Source organism: Eucalyptus grandis, chromosome 8 (genome assembly GCF_016545825.1).
Source record: "Eucalyptus grandis isolate ANBG69807.140 chromosome 8, ASM1654582v1, whole genome shotgun sequence".
In the NCBI taxonomy this organism is placed as follows: domain Eukaryota; kingdom Viridiplantae; phylum Streptophyta; class Magnoliopsida; order Myrtales; family Myrtaceae; genus Eucalyptus; species Eucalyptus grandis.
The window spans coordinates 11,094,202-11,113,714 of record NC_052619.1 but is presented as its reverse complement, the minus strand read 5'-3'; the positions used below and the strand labels follow the sequence as shown (position 1 = coordinate 11,113,714).

The 19,513-nt window shown below is 38.9% G+C and overlaps 1 protein-coding gene across 1 annotated transcript; it reads left to right on the top strand.

Moving 5' to 3' along the window:
* The first annotated feature begins 12,147 nt into the window (after positions 1-12,147).
* On the top strand, positions 12,148-16,232 carry LOC104456433 (probable metal-nicotianamine transporter YSL5). Its single transcript, XM_010071223.3, has 6 exons — positions 12,148-12,770; positions 13,894-14,057; positions 14,179-14,276; positions 14,353-14,487; positions 14,614-14,803; positions 14,898-16,232. The coding sequence occupies exons 1-6, from the start codon at positions 12,362-12,364 to the stop codon at positions 15,996-15,998; spliced, it is 2,097 nt and encodes a 698-aa protein (XP_010069525.2). The 5' UTR covers positions 12,148-12,361; the 3' UTR covers positions 15,999-16,232.
* The last annotated feature ends 3,281 nt before the right edge of the window (positions 16,233-19,513 follow it).

The following is a 19,513-nucleotide window of genomic DNA, read 5'->3' as shown; positions in this document are numbered from 1 at the left end:
CGGTTTGGTTTTTATCGTAACCGAACCAAACCGAACCAATAAATAAAAAGTAGAGAAATAAAAGTGGAGAAATCTGAGTTTAATAGGAAAAAAAAAAACGAAAACCGAAAACCGAAAACCAAAGGTTAAAACCGAAAACCGAAAAAAACCGAAAAACCCGAACCGAACCGAACCGAAATTTTCGGTTCGGTTCATTACGGTTCGATTCGGTTTGGTTCCGGTTCAGAAGATTTTCTAACGGTTTGGTTGATTCGGTTTTTTTAAAATCGAACCAAACCGAACCATTGACACACCCTAGACTCACACACCTAGGTGGGTCTCGCGGGCCACCCGCCATGATCACCTCTAATAATTGACCCCCTAATTGCAATTGATATTCAATTTTCCGTACACAAAAAGTGAAGTAAAGCATGATTTCTCATTTTGTCCTCCTCAATTTAATTTGACGCGCTCAAGTTAATCCAATTTTGTAATTGCCCCCAAAAGTGGACGATTTTAATGCAACAATAATGCAGCCAAGGTGAAGATGGTGACTGTATCATCTATCAACATTGTCTCCATCAGTTGACTTGGGAAAAAAGACTTCCTAGAACTGAGTGATTGGCAAGCTACTCGTAGGAAGATTCTTCACCGCAGAATCTCGCTCAAATTTGAGTTCTTACAATTTGGGATAGATGGAAATCTCGTCGAAGCTTCAATTTTTCTCCCGAACCGGTACACGCCCACCCTTAAGCACATTACTGCATTAATTGAAATGCGGCACGATCATTCAAGTGCCTTAGATCGGTGAATCCGGAGAATCTCATGTGATGTCTACCGAATTTCAAGATTGATTGAGTTGAATGGCTAGAGATAGGAATAAGATGGAAATTAAAATTAGGAAATTTATATATAATTAGATATATATTAATAAATGATATATCATTTCATTTACAAACTTTATTGAATAACTATTATAAGATAATATCTTAATCAAGATAAATACAATTAAAGGGAGATATATGTGCGATATACATATAATATTGAGAGATATCATAGACATTTTTAACATAGAAAAATATCCTAAAGCGATTCGTAATTATTTCTCGGTGAAAAGCGTGCAAAAATCAAGAAAGTGACCCAAGTTAGGCTAATTCCCACCGCTTGCAAATTTTCATTTTATGGTTCTCTTGGTCTATAAAGAAGTACAAAAAGCAGAACTTCGTGGCATCATCGCCATCCATGCTATGTTCAGCCAAAACGAGCAGAAACTATTCCGAAAGGTCAAGCCGACCTGCGACATTTCAGATCTCCTCCGACACATCCTCCTCAGCCATTCTCCCAAAAGACAGCACATGTGCACCAGAAAGTTAGGAGGATCTTGCTCAGTCAATTACTTACTGCTGGTAAGGCTAGGCATAGTTGAGAGTTGGAATAATGTCTTTCTAGTACTGAAAGGACACCATGAGAATTAAGGGTGAGCATCGGTTCAGAGTTAACCCTGGACCGGCCCAACCCTACCGGTTTTGGTTCGATTTTCAAAGAGACCGGTCAGTCCTTGATCCTAAAATTTCTAAACCAATACTATGCGAGTTATATTATTTATAATTATTTTATATAAAGAAAACCTTTAAAATAAATGGCATCAACAACATTAAACAATTATTTAGTGAGGAGTTCAAGTAACTTTACACTATTCTTTAGTAACTTAGATTTTTAATGTCTTTTACAGTGTTAATAGTTTTTTACGAAAGCAAAAAAAAAATTGTGATGAGTTCTCACAAGCATCTAAAATGGCATAAATAGCTTCTTATGGCATTCTCCTTTAATACTTGTTCTCTTTTGTCTTATTTGTCTTCTTAGTTTTCAATTTGCCAAAATCAAAAGAAATAACTTCTCCATTCGTCACTCGACACTCGTCTCACTCGTTTTATGTCATTTACGTCACTCGCCGCTTGATGCTCGCTTAGCTTGTTACTCCCCGCTCGCCACTCAATACTCACTCTGTTCGACACTCACCCCACTTGACTCTCACCCCACTCAACCCCACCGCTTGCATTTCTAAGTTGACCTCGCTCGTTATTAAACTCATCGGGTCAGTCCGGTCCTCGGTTACCCTTTCAAGGAGTACAAAAAATGAAATAAATTATTAGTTGGTCCCAGGTCAACCTAGAAATTAGACGGAACCCATTGGGTTAGTTCGGTCTTCAATCGCTTTTTCAATGAGTATAAAAAGTGAAATAAAAAATTATCAATTGATCTTGGTTTGATCTTGAAACCAGACCAAACCCACTAGGTCAGTCGGGTTATCGGTCCCAAGCTCAATAGAGTTGATCTTCGGTCTTAAAAATTGAGGACCAAAACTGTATGGGTTGATCCTAGAGTTAGGAGGTGGATTGTCCAAACCCGAACCATGCTCACCCCTACTGAGAATATGCTTTAGTGTTTAGCAAATTCAACGTGTGTATCATGGCTGAACTGGAGCTGTGGTGAGAAGTGCTCTGTCTCCTTATTTATGTCTAAAGCCGAAGCATCTCGAAAGCAGAAGCCGATGGAGCAGCAACTAAAAATTATCGTGAGTCGATGCTCCCATGGTGCTGCAGCTGTCACCGAAGTGTCTGGTTCATGACACTTAAGCCGGCCACCATGAAATGGATTTAGCGACTACATTGACCTCGGCTTTGGAACGAATATTCGATTTCACCTTACTTGTTTCTTTTCATTCGTCATGCATGCATGCTCGTATACTCTTTTCCCACTAGTACGGATGGCGTGATCCTCCAATAATATCATACATATTTAAAATGAAAGTCAATAACCATCGTTCTTCTCAAACAAAAGCCGCAGAAGATGCCATCGAATCCTTTCACATTTAATTTAACAGGAAAAAAGAAGAAGAAATTTTTTCATAAATTCCTTATGCCCTTTCTAGTGATGGGTAATGGCTCTTTCAGATAATCTGGTAAAATGCATAATAAAAGTGAAAACCTCATCGCAATCTTCAAGTCAACTCGGCCTCACTCTTCCACAGGCCCACGTGAATAGAAAAATTGACTAAAAATAGGGAATTGAAATTCAACTATGCTGTTTGGAAAAGAAGAGTCCACCATTCTGTAGTAAGAAACAGCTGACCGTCCCCCTAATTCCGGGTCCAATCGGAACCGGGTCCTTCGGGCGACTCGAGCATTGTAATGTTCATAGAGTAACGTCAATCCCACGTTTCTGTTACGTAATGGGATGGTGATCTGGTCGGATAAGTTCACATCCATAATTTCAGTCAAAATAAGAAAAAAAATCAAATACTTATTGAGCACATCACGTGGCGGTCGACCCTTTCTCGACGACCACTTTGCGATGTCGTAAATTAATTGCTATTATGGAAAATCAATACCCTCGTGATGAGAATTTCACAAGTTACAACGATGTGATTTTTGAATATTGACACAGGCATTAAAGTCCCTATCATCATCATCATCATCGCATGCTTCCACTTCTTATCAGTACGAAAGGGGGGATCATCTTATCTTCCTCCTCGCATTGATATCTTAACCACGTTCACATGATCATTTTTTTCACAAGTTTTTGAAATTTGGGCCCAAAAATATCACCATAAAATCAAAGAGATATTATATATGATTTTTGACCAATGCTCTTTAAATATGTATCAGTCATGTTTAACAAATGAATAATTTTCCTTTTTAATGTACCGATTGTGCATATTACAGATAGATGGTAATCATACACAACATTTTTATGAATGATATAATAGATAGATCAATAACGTTATTGAGATGGTGTTAAAGCATATATCTTTAATAAGATAGTTTTTAGTCTCCTTGTATTTGAATATCATCAGTTCGGCCAAGCACAATTAGGGGCAACGTATATGGCACGTCGAGAACAAGTCGATACTTTATTGCAAAAAACATGAACCCGGTCAATGCTAGACGACATCTTCAAGACGTTATATAATATCACTGTTATTTTCTAAGATAGTGCTCTCTATTGTCTTCTTATACCAAGGCAAGACACTATTTGATTCGAAAACAACATTTTATTCACTTATAATCGTTGAAATAGTTGATTTGTAATCTTATCAAATAAGTCAAGGATTCGAAAATGACATTTCATTCACCTATAGTAGTTGAAATAGTTGATTTGTAACCTTATCAAATAAGTCAAGGAAGGTACGAAATGACAATAATAATCCTCTAAGTTCCATGACAATCCACTCATTAGTCTATTTTAGAAATTCTTTCACGGCTAGCTATCTTAGCTAATCCACTTCACACTTGAATTCTTAGGTGTGACAATGCCATGATCGATTTGTCTGGTGTAGTAAGATTCCCAACTCCATAAATAAAATATTTTAACCTTTAAATCGATTTTACAAACAACAAAAGATGCCTAACGATGTCTTGAGACCTTTTTCTAGAAAACTAAAAGCAGAAATGCTTCAAGTCATTGACTATTCTTATTGCAAAACCCTTTTATCAAATAGGTAGCTTCCTAAGCCTTGCTGCTATTGCCGTCTTTGGACTCATTTGCTTGTGATTTGGAACACTGATTACTGGAGATAAGAAGAGAAGAAAAACCATTTAAATAATCTCTGGAAACAGTTTCTTCTGCTTGTAAGCTTTGCCGCCAGAAAGAAAAAAAAAAGATTTATGAAGAAAGCGAAATAAATATATTAAACTTTGACGAAATGATAAGTGAAATAAATATTGCAGAAGATTCTCGAGATTCCCTGGCACCTCTATAGCCGTAATTGCACTGTAAGATCACATCTTGCTTTATCTCCTAGCAGTCAACTTGGTGAGAATGGATTCATGAGCTGTCCATGACCGCTTTGATTACACGCATGAGAGCTGCGAAAAGTGAACAGTCCCACATGTGACATCCCAAATTCATATCCGCAATACCAAATTTGCTATACACATGAAGAATATCAGTTCGATTTTGCATTGGTATGTATTAGAACTGATATTCTGCTTAATCACAGTGGAAGGTTTCTTTCTTGCTGTGTAACCTTTGCCTTAAGACGCTTCTTGATGAATTGGTAGATTAATATGTTCTACATCAAAAAATCATAAGTAAAGAAAGGACATAATGTTTAATTTGGCACCAAAAAAATGCCTTTTTTGTCTAAGGAGGTACCCATTTTCTTGTTTTGCTTTTGGGGCGGAACTGAGCTTTCAGTTACAAAACACTAACATGGAGACCATTTACGGAATACATGGCAAAGAGTTGTAGAGCCCACCAAAGTTTAAGGAGCATTCATTGCTTTTCTTTTTTCTTTCCCAGTTAAGGAGAACCGAGCGAATCTATCCGGAAAGCAGGCGCAGATTCAACGTTTCTGTCGATCATTTTCATTTGGTTGCCCGTTAATGTCTGTGGCGCATTCATTAAAGCCTGCTTATATCCTTTGCCATTTCAGATACCCAGTCGCGTGGTATTCCCCCTAAAGGATTCCTGATTGTAATTTCCGTGCAGCATTTCTGACGCAGCACTGGCTCGGGAATTTGGTTCGTAGAGAAGCCACTTTTGATTCTGTCAATATGAACCTTTGTATAGTATCTCCCGTAGTGGGTCTGCATAGTTACAATTGCCAGGTAACATAACAAATATATTCCCCTGCTTGCTTTGGTTTCCAATCATGCGTGGATGTGATGCTTTGACAACGCTTTCTGATTTAACAAGAAAATCATAATGGACAGCTTTTAAGACAATACCAACCGTACAAAATGTAATATCCATTTGTCATAGCTTAACCCAGTGTTTGTTCAGAAGCATGCGTGGATGCGCTGAATTAGGCATCTACTTATTCATGTTCAGGGGGATATACTGAAGTCTCTCCTTGTCAATTCTGTATGAAGGTAACGTCACTTATATTGGGATATGACCATTACATTTTAACTATGCAAATAAGTCCTGCTAAAAGAAATAGCCGGACAGGAGCATTGGCTAACAACGAGGACAAGAACTATTGGGCAAATTATGATCCCAATGAAAGATGAAACTTAGATCTTGCTTCAAGCATGTTGCGCAATGCCACATACCTTGCAACCCTCATTCGATCTTCATTTATATGAACACAGTGAGTGCTGGTTCCAGTTGAAGCCCACTGCACCAAGCCAGATAAAGGAAGTCTCGAGCTTAGATCTGCCTAAGATCCTGAAGGAGCAGTTGAGGACGCTCGAGGAGGTAGCTTCGCTGATGGCCACAGGTGCTGTCACTAAAGGGGACTGTAGCATGGTGAATCGATAACCTGATCGCAAGCTTTTCGTGTCCGGAAGACGCTAGTGAACTACCTGGATGTTGCGGTCTTCATTGAAGATGTGAACTCGGGAAATTCAGCTAGGAGCTCACCTGAACAAAAGAAAATAATGCCTAGGGTACAATTTACACTTCTTTTGTTCAACTTTCTTAGTCATTGTTGTTATTTTCTCGCTTTCTCTGAGTGTATAGGTTTCACCATTTCTGTACATAGCTTGGATGTACATTCTTTTCCCCTTGCCGAAAGAAAGTCTTTGTTTTTTTCAGACCAATGGAGTCTAAGCGGCACTATCTTGATGTCAAATCAGTTCTTAGACTTTGATTCAAATACATGTAAAAAATTCAGCACTCTGCTCATAGATAATGCTGCATAGCGATTGTTTGTTTCCATAGGTGAATTTTGAAAATGCACTCTGTTTTCAGATCCGTTTCCAGAAGTCGCCTTGTGAAAGTTAAGAGGCACAAGGTTGATTTGCCTTGATTGACTTCTTTTGGTGGAAATATATGTGAAATCGTTATCAAACTTATAATATGCGTAGGTTATAATTATCCAAGCTCAGGACAAGATATAGGCTGCTCAGGCTTTTCTATGTAAGTTTTTGGCCTGAACCCCTTTATATGCCCTTTTGGACTGACACACCTGGCCGGCTCTCGTGGGTTGACAACTTGACATGCCATGATCACCTCTAATAATTGACTCCTCAATTGTCATTGATATTTGATTTTTGTACACAAACAATAAAGTAAAGCATGATTTCTCATGTTGTCCTGGTAAATTTAATTTGACACGCTCGAGTTAAATCCAATTTTGTCATCGCACCCAAAAGTGGGCGATGTGAATGCAAGAATAATGCAGCCAACGTGAAGATAGTAACCATATCATCTATCGACATTGTCTCCATCAATTGACTTGGGAAAAAGGACTTTCTAGAACTACGTGATCTGAAGGTTACTCGTAGAAAGATTTTTCACCGTAGAATCTCGCTCAAATTTGACTTCTTACAATTTTGGATACATGGAAAATTTCTTTGAAGCTTCAATTTTTCCAAACCAGTACACATTCGTCCATTTGTCATATTACCGCAATAATTGCAATGCGGCATGATTAATCAAATGTCCTAGATCAGTGAATTACACAACTTGCAATGCATTTAGATTGGCGAATTTGACGAATCTCATGTAATGTCTATTGAATTTTGTAGGATTGATCAAGTTGAATGGCTTGAAATAAGAATAATGTGGAAAATAAAATTAGGGATTTTTTTTATATAATTTGAAATATATATCAATGAATGATACATCAGTTTATTTATAGGCTTTATTAAATAATATTATAAGATAATATCTTAATCAAGATATGCATGCAATAAAAACGAGATATATGTACAATATACATATAATCTTGAGAGATATGGATAATTAATATAAATGTTATAATTATTTTTAATATAAAAAAATCCTAAAAAGATTCGTAATTATCTCTTGATGAAAAGAATGCAAAAATCAAGAAAGTGACCCAAGTTAGGCTAATCCCCACTGCTTGCAAATTTTGATTCCATGGTTCTCTTGGTCTATAGAGAAGTTAAAAAGCAGAACTCCGTGGCATCATCGCCATCCATACGTGAAGCCAAAACGAGCCGAAACTATTCCGAAAGGTCAAGCCGACCCGCGACGTTTCACATCTCCTCCGAAGACACTATCCTCAGCCGTTCTTCCAAAAAGACAGCACGACTGCACGCCAGAACGTTTCGAGGATCTTGCTCAGTCAATTCCTTACAGCTGAACTTCCCTCTGCTGATAAGATTAGGCGTAGTTGAGAGTTGGAATAGTGTCTGTCTAGTCCTGAATAGACCCGCTGAGAACATGGTTTAGTGTTTGGCAATCGTGTTGTGTGTCGTGGCTGAATTGCAGCCGTGCTGAGAAGTGCACTGTCTCCTCATCTCTGTCTAAAGATAGTATCATAAGCCGACGCTCCCATGGTGCTGCGACTTTAATGGGAGTGTTTGGTTCATGCCGCTTAAGCCGGTTGCTCATGAATGGATTTAGCGACTACATTGACCTAAGCTCTGGAACAAACATTCGGCTACACCTTACTTATTTTGAGTATTAAATTTGTAGCTTACCAATATAAGGATATGCTGTTGTTTATCCTAAAGCGAGCCCGAGCATATTCTTGAAAAAATAATTCATTGTTCATCTTCTCTCTCATAAAAAAAAAAAAAAAATTCTTTTCATTCCCTGCGTAATTCATGCTAGTGTACGATTTTCTTAATAGTATGGATAGCATGATCCTCCAATGACATCGCGCATATCTAAAACACGTTAAGAAAAAGTCAATAACTAAAATTCCTCTTAAAGAAAAGCTGCAAAACATGCCATCGAATCTTCGCATCTAATTTATTAGGAATTAAAAAAAGAAGAAGAAATCTTTGTAAATTCCTTATGCCCTTTCTAGTGATGGGTTTAGCTCTTGCAAATGATCTAGTAAAATGCATAAAAAAAATAAATAAGTCATGCATTCTTCAAGTCAACTCGGCCTCACTCTTCCACAGGCCCACTTGAATGGAAAACTAAAAATAGCAATTTGGAAGTCAATTATGCTGCCTGCAAAAGAAGAGTCAACCATTCTGTAGTAGGCTTCAGCTGACCGTCCCGCTAATTCCGGGTCCAATCGGAATTGGTCATTCGGGCGACTCGAGCACTGCCATGTTCATACAGTAACGTCAATTCCGCGTTTTTATTTCTAAATGGGACAGTGATGTGAGTAGACAAGTTCGCATCCATAATTTTTAACTAAAATAGGAAAAATGTAAAACATTTATGGAGCAAATCATGTGACGCTTCATTCTTTCTCGATAATCACTTTGTAACATTATTAATCAATTGTTATTATGGAAAATTGATGTGCTCGTGATGAAAATTCCACGTCGCTGTACCATTCACGATGAGATTGATTTTATAGGGTATTGTCTAAAATTTGACCATAGCGAAAACCGTCGCGGTTAGGAATGTGGATGCACAGTCTCAGGCACGATTGATGGATTCTTTATTCTTGGGCGGGGCCGCGGGGAGGGTCCCTCTGCTGATTTGATTTTTGGAATTTTTAACGAAGGCATTAGCGTCCCTATCATCATCATCATCATCATCATCATCATCGCATGCTTCCACTCCATATTGGTAGAAAGGTGTGGGACCATCTTATCTTCTTCCTCGAGGTGATATCTTGACCACGTTCATATGATCCTCTTTCCACTCCTTTTGAAATCCGGGCCCAAAATGTCACCATAAAGTCAAATACATATTATATGCGCGCACACATGTATATATGATTATTTATCATTGGATATTTATTGATCATCATATATTAACTAGTGAATGATTTTCTTTTTTGATGTACCGGTTATGAGGAAAATTACCTAAAAAGTCTTAAATTATTGCAATTTTTCCAATTCGATTTTAAATCTTTTTTTTTTCAATTGTAAATTATTTTCAATTGTGCTAATTTTTAGAAGACTTTTATAATTTTTTATTTTTTATTTTTCCTCTTTTTTTTGCTCCTCCCTCCTCCTTCATCTTTGCTTCAGCGATTGACAAGAGGGGAGGGTCGATTCCTAGACTAAGGTGGCCGGCCAATGGCAAGTGAGCCCTTGCCCAAGCACTAGCGAGGCGAGCTCTCATTGGATCTGGTGAGCCTGCCAAGTCACTAGAGCAAGAGGAAGAAGGAGGGGAGAGAGAGAAGAAAAGACAAAAAAAAAAATTAATTTAAAAAATTCAAAAAATAAAATATTATTAAAAAATTGTCTGATTGCTTTAGTTGCCGAGCTGCCAAATTTGGCCAAATGAATTGAATTTATACAATTATAAAAAAAAAAAAAATTAGAACTTGTTTAGTAATTTTCCCACTGATTGTGCATAGTACATATAGACAATGTTTTAGAAATGATAAACAATATTTATGAATAATCAGTGATTTTATATATGATACAATGAATAGATCAATGACATTATTGAGAGGGTGCCGAATCATATATCTTAAGTAAGATCATTGTTAGTCTTGTTGTATTCAAATATTGTCTATCCAACCTAGCAAATTTAGGGGTGACATATTTGGCATATCAAGAAAAAGGGCAATAATATATTGAGAAAAACTCGAATTCAATACATGTATGAAATCTTGAGGGTGTTATACAATACGACTATTATTTTCTAAGAGAGTACTCTATATTGTCTTTATATCAAGGCATGACACGGTTTAATTTGAAAACGACATTTTATTCTCTCATTGTCAATGAAATGGCTGATTTGTAGCCTTGTCAAAAAATTTACGGAAGATACAAAATGGCAAGAATAATCCTCCAAAATACCATGAAAATCCACTCCTTTAGTCAATTTAGAATTGCTTTCACGGCTAGCTGTCTTAGCCGGTCCACTTTCTTAGTTGTGAAAATGCCATGATCGATTTGTCTGGTGTAGAAAGATTCCTAACTCCATAAGTAAAATATTTAATTTGTAAATCGATTTTACAAACAACAAAAGATGCCCAACAACGTCTTTAGACCTTTTTTCGAGAAAATTAAAATCAGGAATGCTTCAAGTCATTGATTATTCTTATTGCAAAACACTTTTATTAAATAGGTAGCTTCCTCAGCCTTGCTGTTGTCTCCATCTTTGGACTCATCTGCTTGTGATTGTGAACACTCATTATTGGAGAAAAGAAGGGAAGAAAAACCATTTAAAGAATCTCTGGAAACAGTTTCTTCTCCTTGTAAGCTTGGCCACAAAAAAAAAAAAAAGATTAATGAAGAAAGCGATATAAAAATATTAAACTTTGACGAAAAGATAAGTGAAATAAATATTGCCGAAGATTCTGGAGATTCCTCGGCACCTCAATAGCTGTAATTACACCGCAAGATCACATCTTGCTTTATCTCCTAGCAGTCAACTTGGTGGGAATGGATTCATGAGCTGTCCATGACCGCTTTGATCACACGCGTGAGAGCCACGAAAAGTGAACAGTCCCATATGCGTCAGCCCGAATTCATATCCGCATTACCCAATTTGCTATGCACATGAAGAATATCAGTTTGATTTTGCATTGGTATGTATTGGAACAGATATTCTGCTAAATCACAGTGGAAAGTTTCTTTCTTGTTGTGTAAACTTTGCTTTAAGACACCTCCTGATGAATTCGTAATAACATATCATACATCACAAAATAATAAGTAAGGAAAGGAGATAATGTTTAATTTGGCACCAAGAAATACCTTTTTTGGGTCTAATTGCAATCCTTTCTGGAGATATGCATTCTCTGGGGTGTGCAGAAAAGTGGGCATGAGAATCTGAATTTTCTAAAGAGGGACCCCATTTTCTTGTTATGCTTTTGGGGCATAGTTGAGCTGAGTTTTCAGTTACAGAACACTACACACGGAGACCGTTCACGGTAACACATAGCCAAGAGCTGTACAGCCCACCAAAGTTTAAGGAGCAGTCATTGCTTTTCTTTGCCCTTACCTAATTAAAGGAGAACCGAACGAATCCATCCGGAAAGCAGGCGTAGATTCATAGTTTTCTGTGCCCGTAATGTCTGTTGCGCATTCATTAACCGGCGAATATACAGTGCGCATGCGCTGAAAGTGAAGCCAGCAAAGGAAGAAAAAAGTTAAGGCGTGAACGCAGTTAAAAGTGGGGAGAGACCTCACAAGGCTGAGTGTACCCGCATGTCAAAATCAGAATCCCAAAGAGACAACTTCGTACGAGGTGGCGGTTGACCGTGACTTGTGGCCGGTGTCTTTGTCTTTCTTCCCCCGCCTCTTTGGATCCTCTTCTTGTTTCCCTTCATATTAAATCAAACCTTTCATGTTCACAATCAGATTACCAAAAAGACGTCCATTTAGCGGATCCCTCACCTTTTCCTTCCTTACTGGAAGGTGGCGAGCGGAAGAAAGAGAATTAAAATATTAGCCCGGTTTACGCTATAAAGCCACCCACGAGAAAAAGAGTCCCACCAATCGAGCCCCTCCTAATACGTTTCACGACCCAAGATTTCGATCCCCCTCCTCTGTTAGAAAAGAGAGAGCTTTCGGTGGAAAGTCGGAAAAAGTCACAAATGGGGAGAGACGATGGAGTAGAGAGTGGGTATGGCTCAGACGACCAGCCCAGGAACAGGAAGCATGCCAAGAAGGAGAAAGAGGAAGAGGAAGAAGAGGCGATGATGTCGGTGGAGAGGGTGTTCGAGGGCAAGGAGGTGCCGTCATGGAGGCAGCAACTGACGGTGAGGGCCTTCGTGGTGAGCTTCGTGCTCAGCGTCCTGTTCAGCTTCATCGTGATGAAGCTGAACCTGACGACTGGGATCATCCCGTCCCTGAACGTGTCCGCTGGCCTCCTGGGCTTCTTCTTCGTCAAGACATGGACCAAAGTGCTGGAGAAGTCCGGGATGTTGCAGGTCCCCTTCACGAGGCAAGAGAACACCGTGATTCAGACCTGTGTTGTCGCCTCCTCCGGGATCGCCTTTAGCGGTAACGACCCCCTCAATCCCATTTTAGCCATAAAAAAATGATTTTTCTGTCTTCCGTGACTTGCATCGCGTTGTCTCATTTGATTAGAGAAAGAAAGATTGGTTTTGGTATGATTTGTGGCCTGGGAATCTGCTGTTTTTGGAGAGTTTGCTGAGGGAAAATCGCAGCTACTCTGTGATCAGTGCATTAGTGTGGTAGATTTGGTTGTTGCTGTTTTTCCTTTCCCTTTTCTTTTTGGCTTGGCTCCATTTGTATGTCTTAATAAAAACCAATTTTTTTCTACATAATGAATACCAAATTGAGTCAATAATTTTCAAATTTTTTTTTCTCTTTTCTCTGGTTGGTTCTTGAAAACAAAACTAACTCGTTCTTAATTCTTATATCTGCTTAATCGTGGGTTGTTTGACCATTTTTGTTCTTTCTCAAACAATACTGTTGACGCTTATGTTGTATAATTCTTGAAAAATGACTAATGCATATTGGCATCTGTTTCTTTTTTTCTTTTTTTGGTCAGGCCAAATCAGTATGGTTATTTCGAATTAATAAAGAAAGACTGATTTTTTTGTGAATTCTGGTTCCCAGAAATGGGAGTATGCAGTTCTGAAAATATTGTTGTGAATCAGTTAGTCTGTGATATGTGGAGATTAATATGTCTGGTTGATATCAGTTGAAGTTTCATTTTTACCCCTTTCATGTTTCATAAAAACTGAGATTGGACCATAGCCGGCTTCACCAGGATAATTCCAAGTAGAAATCGGACTGAATCTTGTTAAGCTGAAACTTTACCGTTGACATTATACCGTAGGAGTGCTTTGCTAAAGTTTGCATAGTGGACCTGATCCCCGTTTCTTTCTAAGGTTCCTTTCATCAGCCGGTTTATTTTATTTTTTTTTTTATGTTTTTGAGCCTACATTAATCTTTTCTAATCTTGTCAAAAGACCACGATTTTGTTCATCTGCCCAACCAAATTCATGTTTATGTGTGAGTGGTCTCTTACAATATGACAGTGTTGGTATTGGTGCTCATGCTTTGTTCTTACTTTCACTGATATGTACTTGATTGTAATGGCTAAATGAACATTCTCTGGGATCTTTTCTCTCCTTTCCAATCTGAAATTGGGCAGGAGGTTTTGGGAGCTACTTGTTTGGAATGAGCGATCACATTGCTGAACAGATGGGGAACGGTCCTGGTGCAAATGATTACAAGAAACTGTCATTGCCCTGGATTATTGGCTTCCTCTTCATTGTTAGTTTTCTGGGGCTCTTGGCGGTGGTGCCTCTCAGGAAGGTAATTGCATTGCATTTGACGGTTCTAACGAGCAGAAAAGGCATTCATTCATTTCTTCTTTAGTAGTAGTTACAGGTTTGAGGACGTAATGAACTTGCATAATCATATTTTCTCTTTGCAGATCATGATCATCGATTTTAAATTGACTTATCCAAGTGGCACTGCGACTGCTCATCTTATCAACAGTTTCCACACGCCTGAAGGAGCCAAACTAGCTAAGTTAGTAACGTGAATTATTTGTGCTGAAATTTGATCTTGCCTGTTCTGATGGGCATGCTTTCTCATGATCGTGCAGGAAACAAGTGAGAACACTGGGAAAATTCTTCTCATTCAGTTTCTTGTGGGGATTCTTTCAATGGTTCTACACTGCTGAAGATGGCTGTGGATTTGTAAACTTTCCAACTTTGGGATTGAAAGCCTATGAGTACAAGTAAGACGCAGTTTCAAATTTTACCTGAAGAGTAAATTTCTGTTCTCTTTTTATTTGGAATGTATTTCAGCTAGGCCTAATGTAAAAAGAGTAATTCTTTAGATGATTCTTTGGGCAAATATGCAGGTTCTACTTTGATTTTTCTGCAACATACGTTGGTGTTGGGATGATCTGCCCCTACATCATTAACGTATCAGTGCTTCTTGGGGGAATAGTGTCTTGGGGCTTGATGTGGCCTCTCATTGAGAATAAAGCGGGCGACTGGTATTCTGCTGATCTGAAACTGAGCAGCATGCATGGCCTTCAAGGTTACAAGGTAATATTAATCGTTCTAGAAGAGTGGCTTGGCTCAACTCTTTATCTTTATATCTATGCTCCTGTTTGTTGATACACCAATCTTTAATGAATAGGTATTCATATCCATTGCCATGATCCTTGGTGATGGCCTCTACAACTTCTGTAAAGTGTTGAGTGGGACCCTCTTGGGTATGTATCATCAATTCAAGGGAAAAAACAGTCTTCCAAGGGTCGCGAGCAGCTCTCCCCCTGAATCCCCTCAGCTCTCATTTGACGACCAACGCCGAACGAGCCTCTTCCTGAAGGACCAAATCCCCACGAGTTTTGCCATCGGAGGCTACATCATAATCGCAATAATTTCGATCATTTCTCTCCCTCACATATTTCACCAGCTCAAGTGGTACTACATACTGGTCATGTACCTTGCTGCCCCCACCTTGGCCTTTTGCAATGCATATGGATGTGGGCTCACAGACTGGTCCCTCGCATCAACCTATGGGAAACTCGCCATTTTTGTGATTGGGGCATGGGCTGGTAAATCCCACGGCGGGGTCCTTGCCGGCCTTGCCGCTTGTGGGGTCATGATGAACATCGTCTCCACCGCCTCTGACCTGACTCAGGACTTTAAGACTGGCTATCTAACCCTCGCTTCCCCTCGGTCCATGTTTGTTAGCCAGGTGATCGGGACTTCCATGGGCTGTGTCATATCTCCATGTGTCTTCTGGCTGTTCTACAAGGCATTCAAGGACCTAGGTCTTTCTACTAGTGCATACCCCGCCCCTTATGCCAACATCTACCGAAGCATGGCTATATTGGGAGTGGAGGGATTTTCATCACTGCCCAAGCACTGCCTCTCTCTCTGCTATGGATTTTTTGCAGCCTCGATTGTCATAAACGCGATCAGGGACGCAGTCCCCAAGAAGTACTCCAGGTTCATCCCACTCCCAATGGCCATGGCCATACCATTTTACTTGGGATCGTATTTTGCTATTGACATGTGTGTTGGGAGCCTGATTTTGTATGTGTGGGAGAGGATCAACAAGGCCAAGGCTGATGCATTTGGACCAGCAGTCGCCTCGGGACTGATTTGCGGGGACGGGATATGGACTTTGCCGAGCTCCATACTTGCCCTCGTGGGCGTGAAGCCCCCGATTTGTATGAAGTTCTTGTCGAGGGCGGCGAACGCCAGAGTTGACAACTTCCTGGGCTCGTGAATGGAGTGCAAAAGATGGGCTTATGGGAATTGTAGCACGCGATGTTTATATAAATGTTCGACTTCACTTTATTTTCTCATTGTAGCTGTGGATGGAATTTTAGAATCGAGAAAGTCAGGTTATGGATTGAAGTGAATAAAGCATAGTCATTTATATATAATTTATGGTATAACGTTAATGTAGGACTTTGCTGATGTGGTTTCGAGATGTTCAAGCCCAGTTAGAGAAAAACAATCAGGGCTCTTGCCTTTTTTTTTTTTTTGGTTCCCCTTACATGATAAACATTTGAAAAGGTCCGTCAACTCAACTCATCAGCGTGAAATGTGCAATGGACAGATACACGAACGATGTTCTGTTCATTTTGTCACGCATGCGATTACTGAAATGTGTCAAATGGACTGCTTCAGAATGTTATGGAGCAACTTTTTCCTATCCTTTTTGGAATTTAAATTCAAAATTTGATGGAGTATCTACCCGTGTTGGTCCAGTCACTCAATCCAATGATCTTTAGCGAGATTCATGGTCTTGACCAAATAAAAAACTAGTTTGGAACTTCAATTAGTTTAGGGTAAATGTATGATGGGATATTAGTCTGGAATTTTTAATAGTATCAACCCAACAAAATATTAGTAATTCAATAAAATTTTTGTAAATGAGAGTTAATAATTAAAAATTAATTGGTACTTTTAGTTTGATAAAAATTGGTAAAATCATTGATTAAAATTGGTATTTATATAAGAGTTATTAAACTCGAAAACAACAGTAAGTTATGCAAAATGAAAGTTAGTAAATTAGTACAAAAATTGCTACACCACAAACTATAAAAAATAATTCTGTACTTTCGTATAGGTGTAGGCAAATCATCAACAAGTTACCTACCAAAAAAATTAGTCACCGGTCATTTTTCTTACCTACGAGATTTCGACACTTACCGCCACTCAAAGGTTACTCAGTGCATTCGGATGACAAACGCATGCGTCCATGTTCTAGGTCAAATCCATGATTATACTTATCAGAAGTCTATCTTAGTCGGGCCCGCTCCAATTACGGTTCACTGAAGGTCCCAAACTTGACTCGATGCCCCGACGACATCGTCTAAATCATCTAATGTCACAATCATGGAGAATCTGGTACAAGAAAAAGGTATTTTAGACCCGGGTAATGCACGTTTTAGGTATTTCGCCTGTTTTTATGGTTTATATCTTTTGTCTCACTTCTTGCTTGATAATTATTACACACAAATTATTGCTTTGTCCAATCAAGTACGTTAACAAATTCAAGCATTGAGCCTTGTTTCTCATCTCATGACACCATACTGAGGCTGATGGTCAGATCACCCAAACTTAGATTTTTGCTTGCGTGCACTCTTCTCTCTCTCAACATTTTTAGATTCCCCAAAGGGAACAAGGCAGAATTGCAGCGCCCATAGGAATTAAAAAGCAGGGTCCTAATCTTAATCGAGCAATGAATTAATGTCTCTTGACAGCTGCCAATTCCGAACTCTCTACTTTATGCCTTCTTTTCTCTCGTTAAAAATGGCAACTTCTTTGTCCAACTCCCACCCAAAACTAAAAGCACTTGTTCTCTTGACTCTTTTTTAACCTTGGTCTGCGATCTGCATAATCACCATGGGTTGTAATTCTCTTCTTGTTGGCTTCAGGTGGATGTCACTCTTGCCTCTTATCGGTGTCATGTCCTCAGGATCTTTTTTCGCAATCACAATGCTCGAATTCTGCTCGACTGCACCCCTGTCCATTTCATAAGCATAATGTCATGTCAGGGACATATCAATCTCACATGGCATGGCTCCGCCGGGCATTGTCGTAAGGCAGCCTTAGGAAATCCTTGTGGCATGTGCCTTCACTAATGATTTCAACGACCCCATGAATTATATTGGACATGTCAGAATAGAATTTGGCCGGTCTTTGCAAATCCCTGTAGCTGCCAACGTCACCCTATCAGCATTGTGCTAGCTTTTCAAGCTTTCAAATCACTGGTAAGAAGATTTGGAAAACTCAATGATGTTGTTTCCCATATCAATGTAGGGTTAATGGTTCCCCAGATGGCAGTGCGGTGAAGCAAGAGAGGAAAACGACCCTGCATTATCAATATGAGCGGGAAGGCCAGAGCCCTTGGTACGACGGCATGAAGCGACCCGTCATGGATTTAATTCCACTGACAGCAAGCGAAATCAGAGGCGTCAGTACTAATCCAGTAATCGGTGGTTGATATGACATTTTCAAGCTAACACCAAAGTAGCTCGATTTGTATGTACACGTCGCTTGAAAATGTCATATCAACCACTGAAATTGGAGTATGCTTGATCCTCTATATCTATGAATGAACATTGGCCTGCAGATTTATGAAAGAGCTATGCTGTCGTCAGATGCCTATCTCTCGCAGTTCAGGTAAGGAGCTCAGGCCTCGAGCTAAATTTCTGTCCCCAAAAAGCGACACTTTTTTCCGGGAGATAGATACCTTTTGCAGCTAAATAATCCGCTGGTTTAAACACCAACCAAGAAAAAAAGAAAACTCGGAACTTAGACAATGAGACGATGCCGGGCAGTATATCGCGGCGAAAAATCTGGGAAGGAAGGACATGAGCATTGATGTTGATCCAGAGAACTGGTACAAGCAGGGAAGGACATGGAAAGTCCATACTGGGCAACAGCTGTCGATGGTGCTCGGAAAGCCTGCGAACTCTTTCCGCCCATTTATGCCCAGACAGACGGAGAGGATGGCTGTGTGTCCATGGAGGTTTCGCCAATTCTGGCTTGCGACGCGCGGCTGACAACGGAGGACAGAAAAATGCTTCATGAGAAGGGGAAGTTCGTTGACGGGAAAAAATTATTCGATCAATTCAATTATAAATATTTTAATTTTATTAATTTTTATAAATCATTTAATTACATTAATTTAATTTTAAATATTTTAACAATTTGTCAAACTAGTCATAAATCTTTTAACAAATTATCAATTTAATCATTTTGATTGAACATCGTTAACTCCGGCCATTCCACATGGCGTGATCGATGCTAACATGAAAAAATTTAAAATTTTTTTTTAGATTTGTTCAATTAATTTTTTATATTATATTATATATCTATTTTCTTTTTTTTTCTTTTTACAGAGGGTCGGCAGACGTTAACCACCAGCTAAGAGGAGGTGACAATGGCAGGCAACCCCACTGGGCCTTGGGCGAGGGCTATGAAGCCCTTGCTAGAGGCTTGGCCCTCCAAACCTTTGAAAAAAAGAGGGAAGAAAAAGAAAAGAAAGAAAATAAAATATTAAATATTAAAATCAATAAATAATTTTAAAATATTTTTTTTGAAAATTTTTAAAACTATCTATATTAACTATGTTTGACCAAAATTAGTCAGAATGACTGAATTAGTAATTCATTAAAAGGGGTTTGCCAAATTGTCAAATGTTTTAGGCCTTAATTGTAAAGCTCTTAAAAGGTTTAGAATTAATTGACCATTTTAAAATATATTTATGACTTTTTGAATAATTTT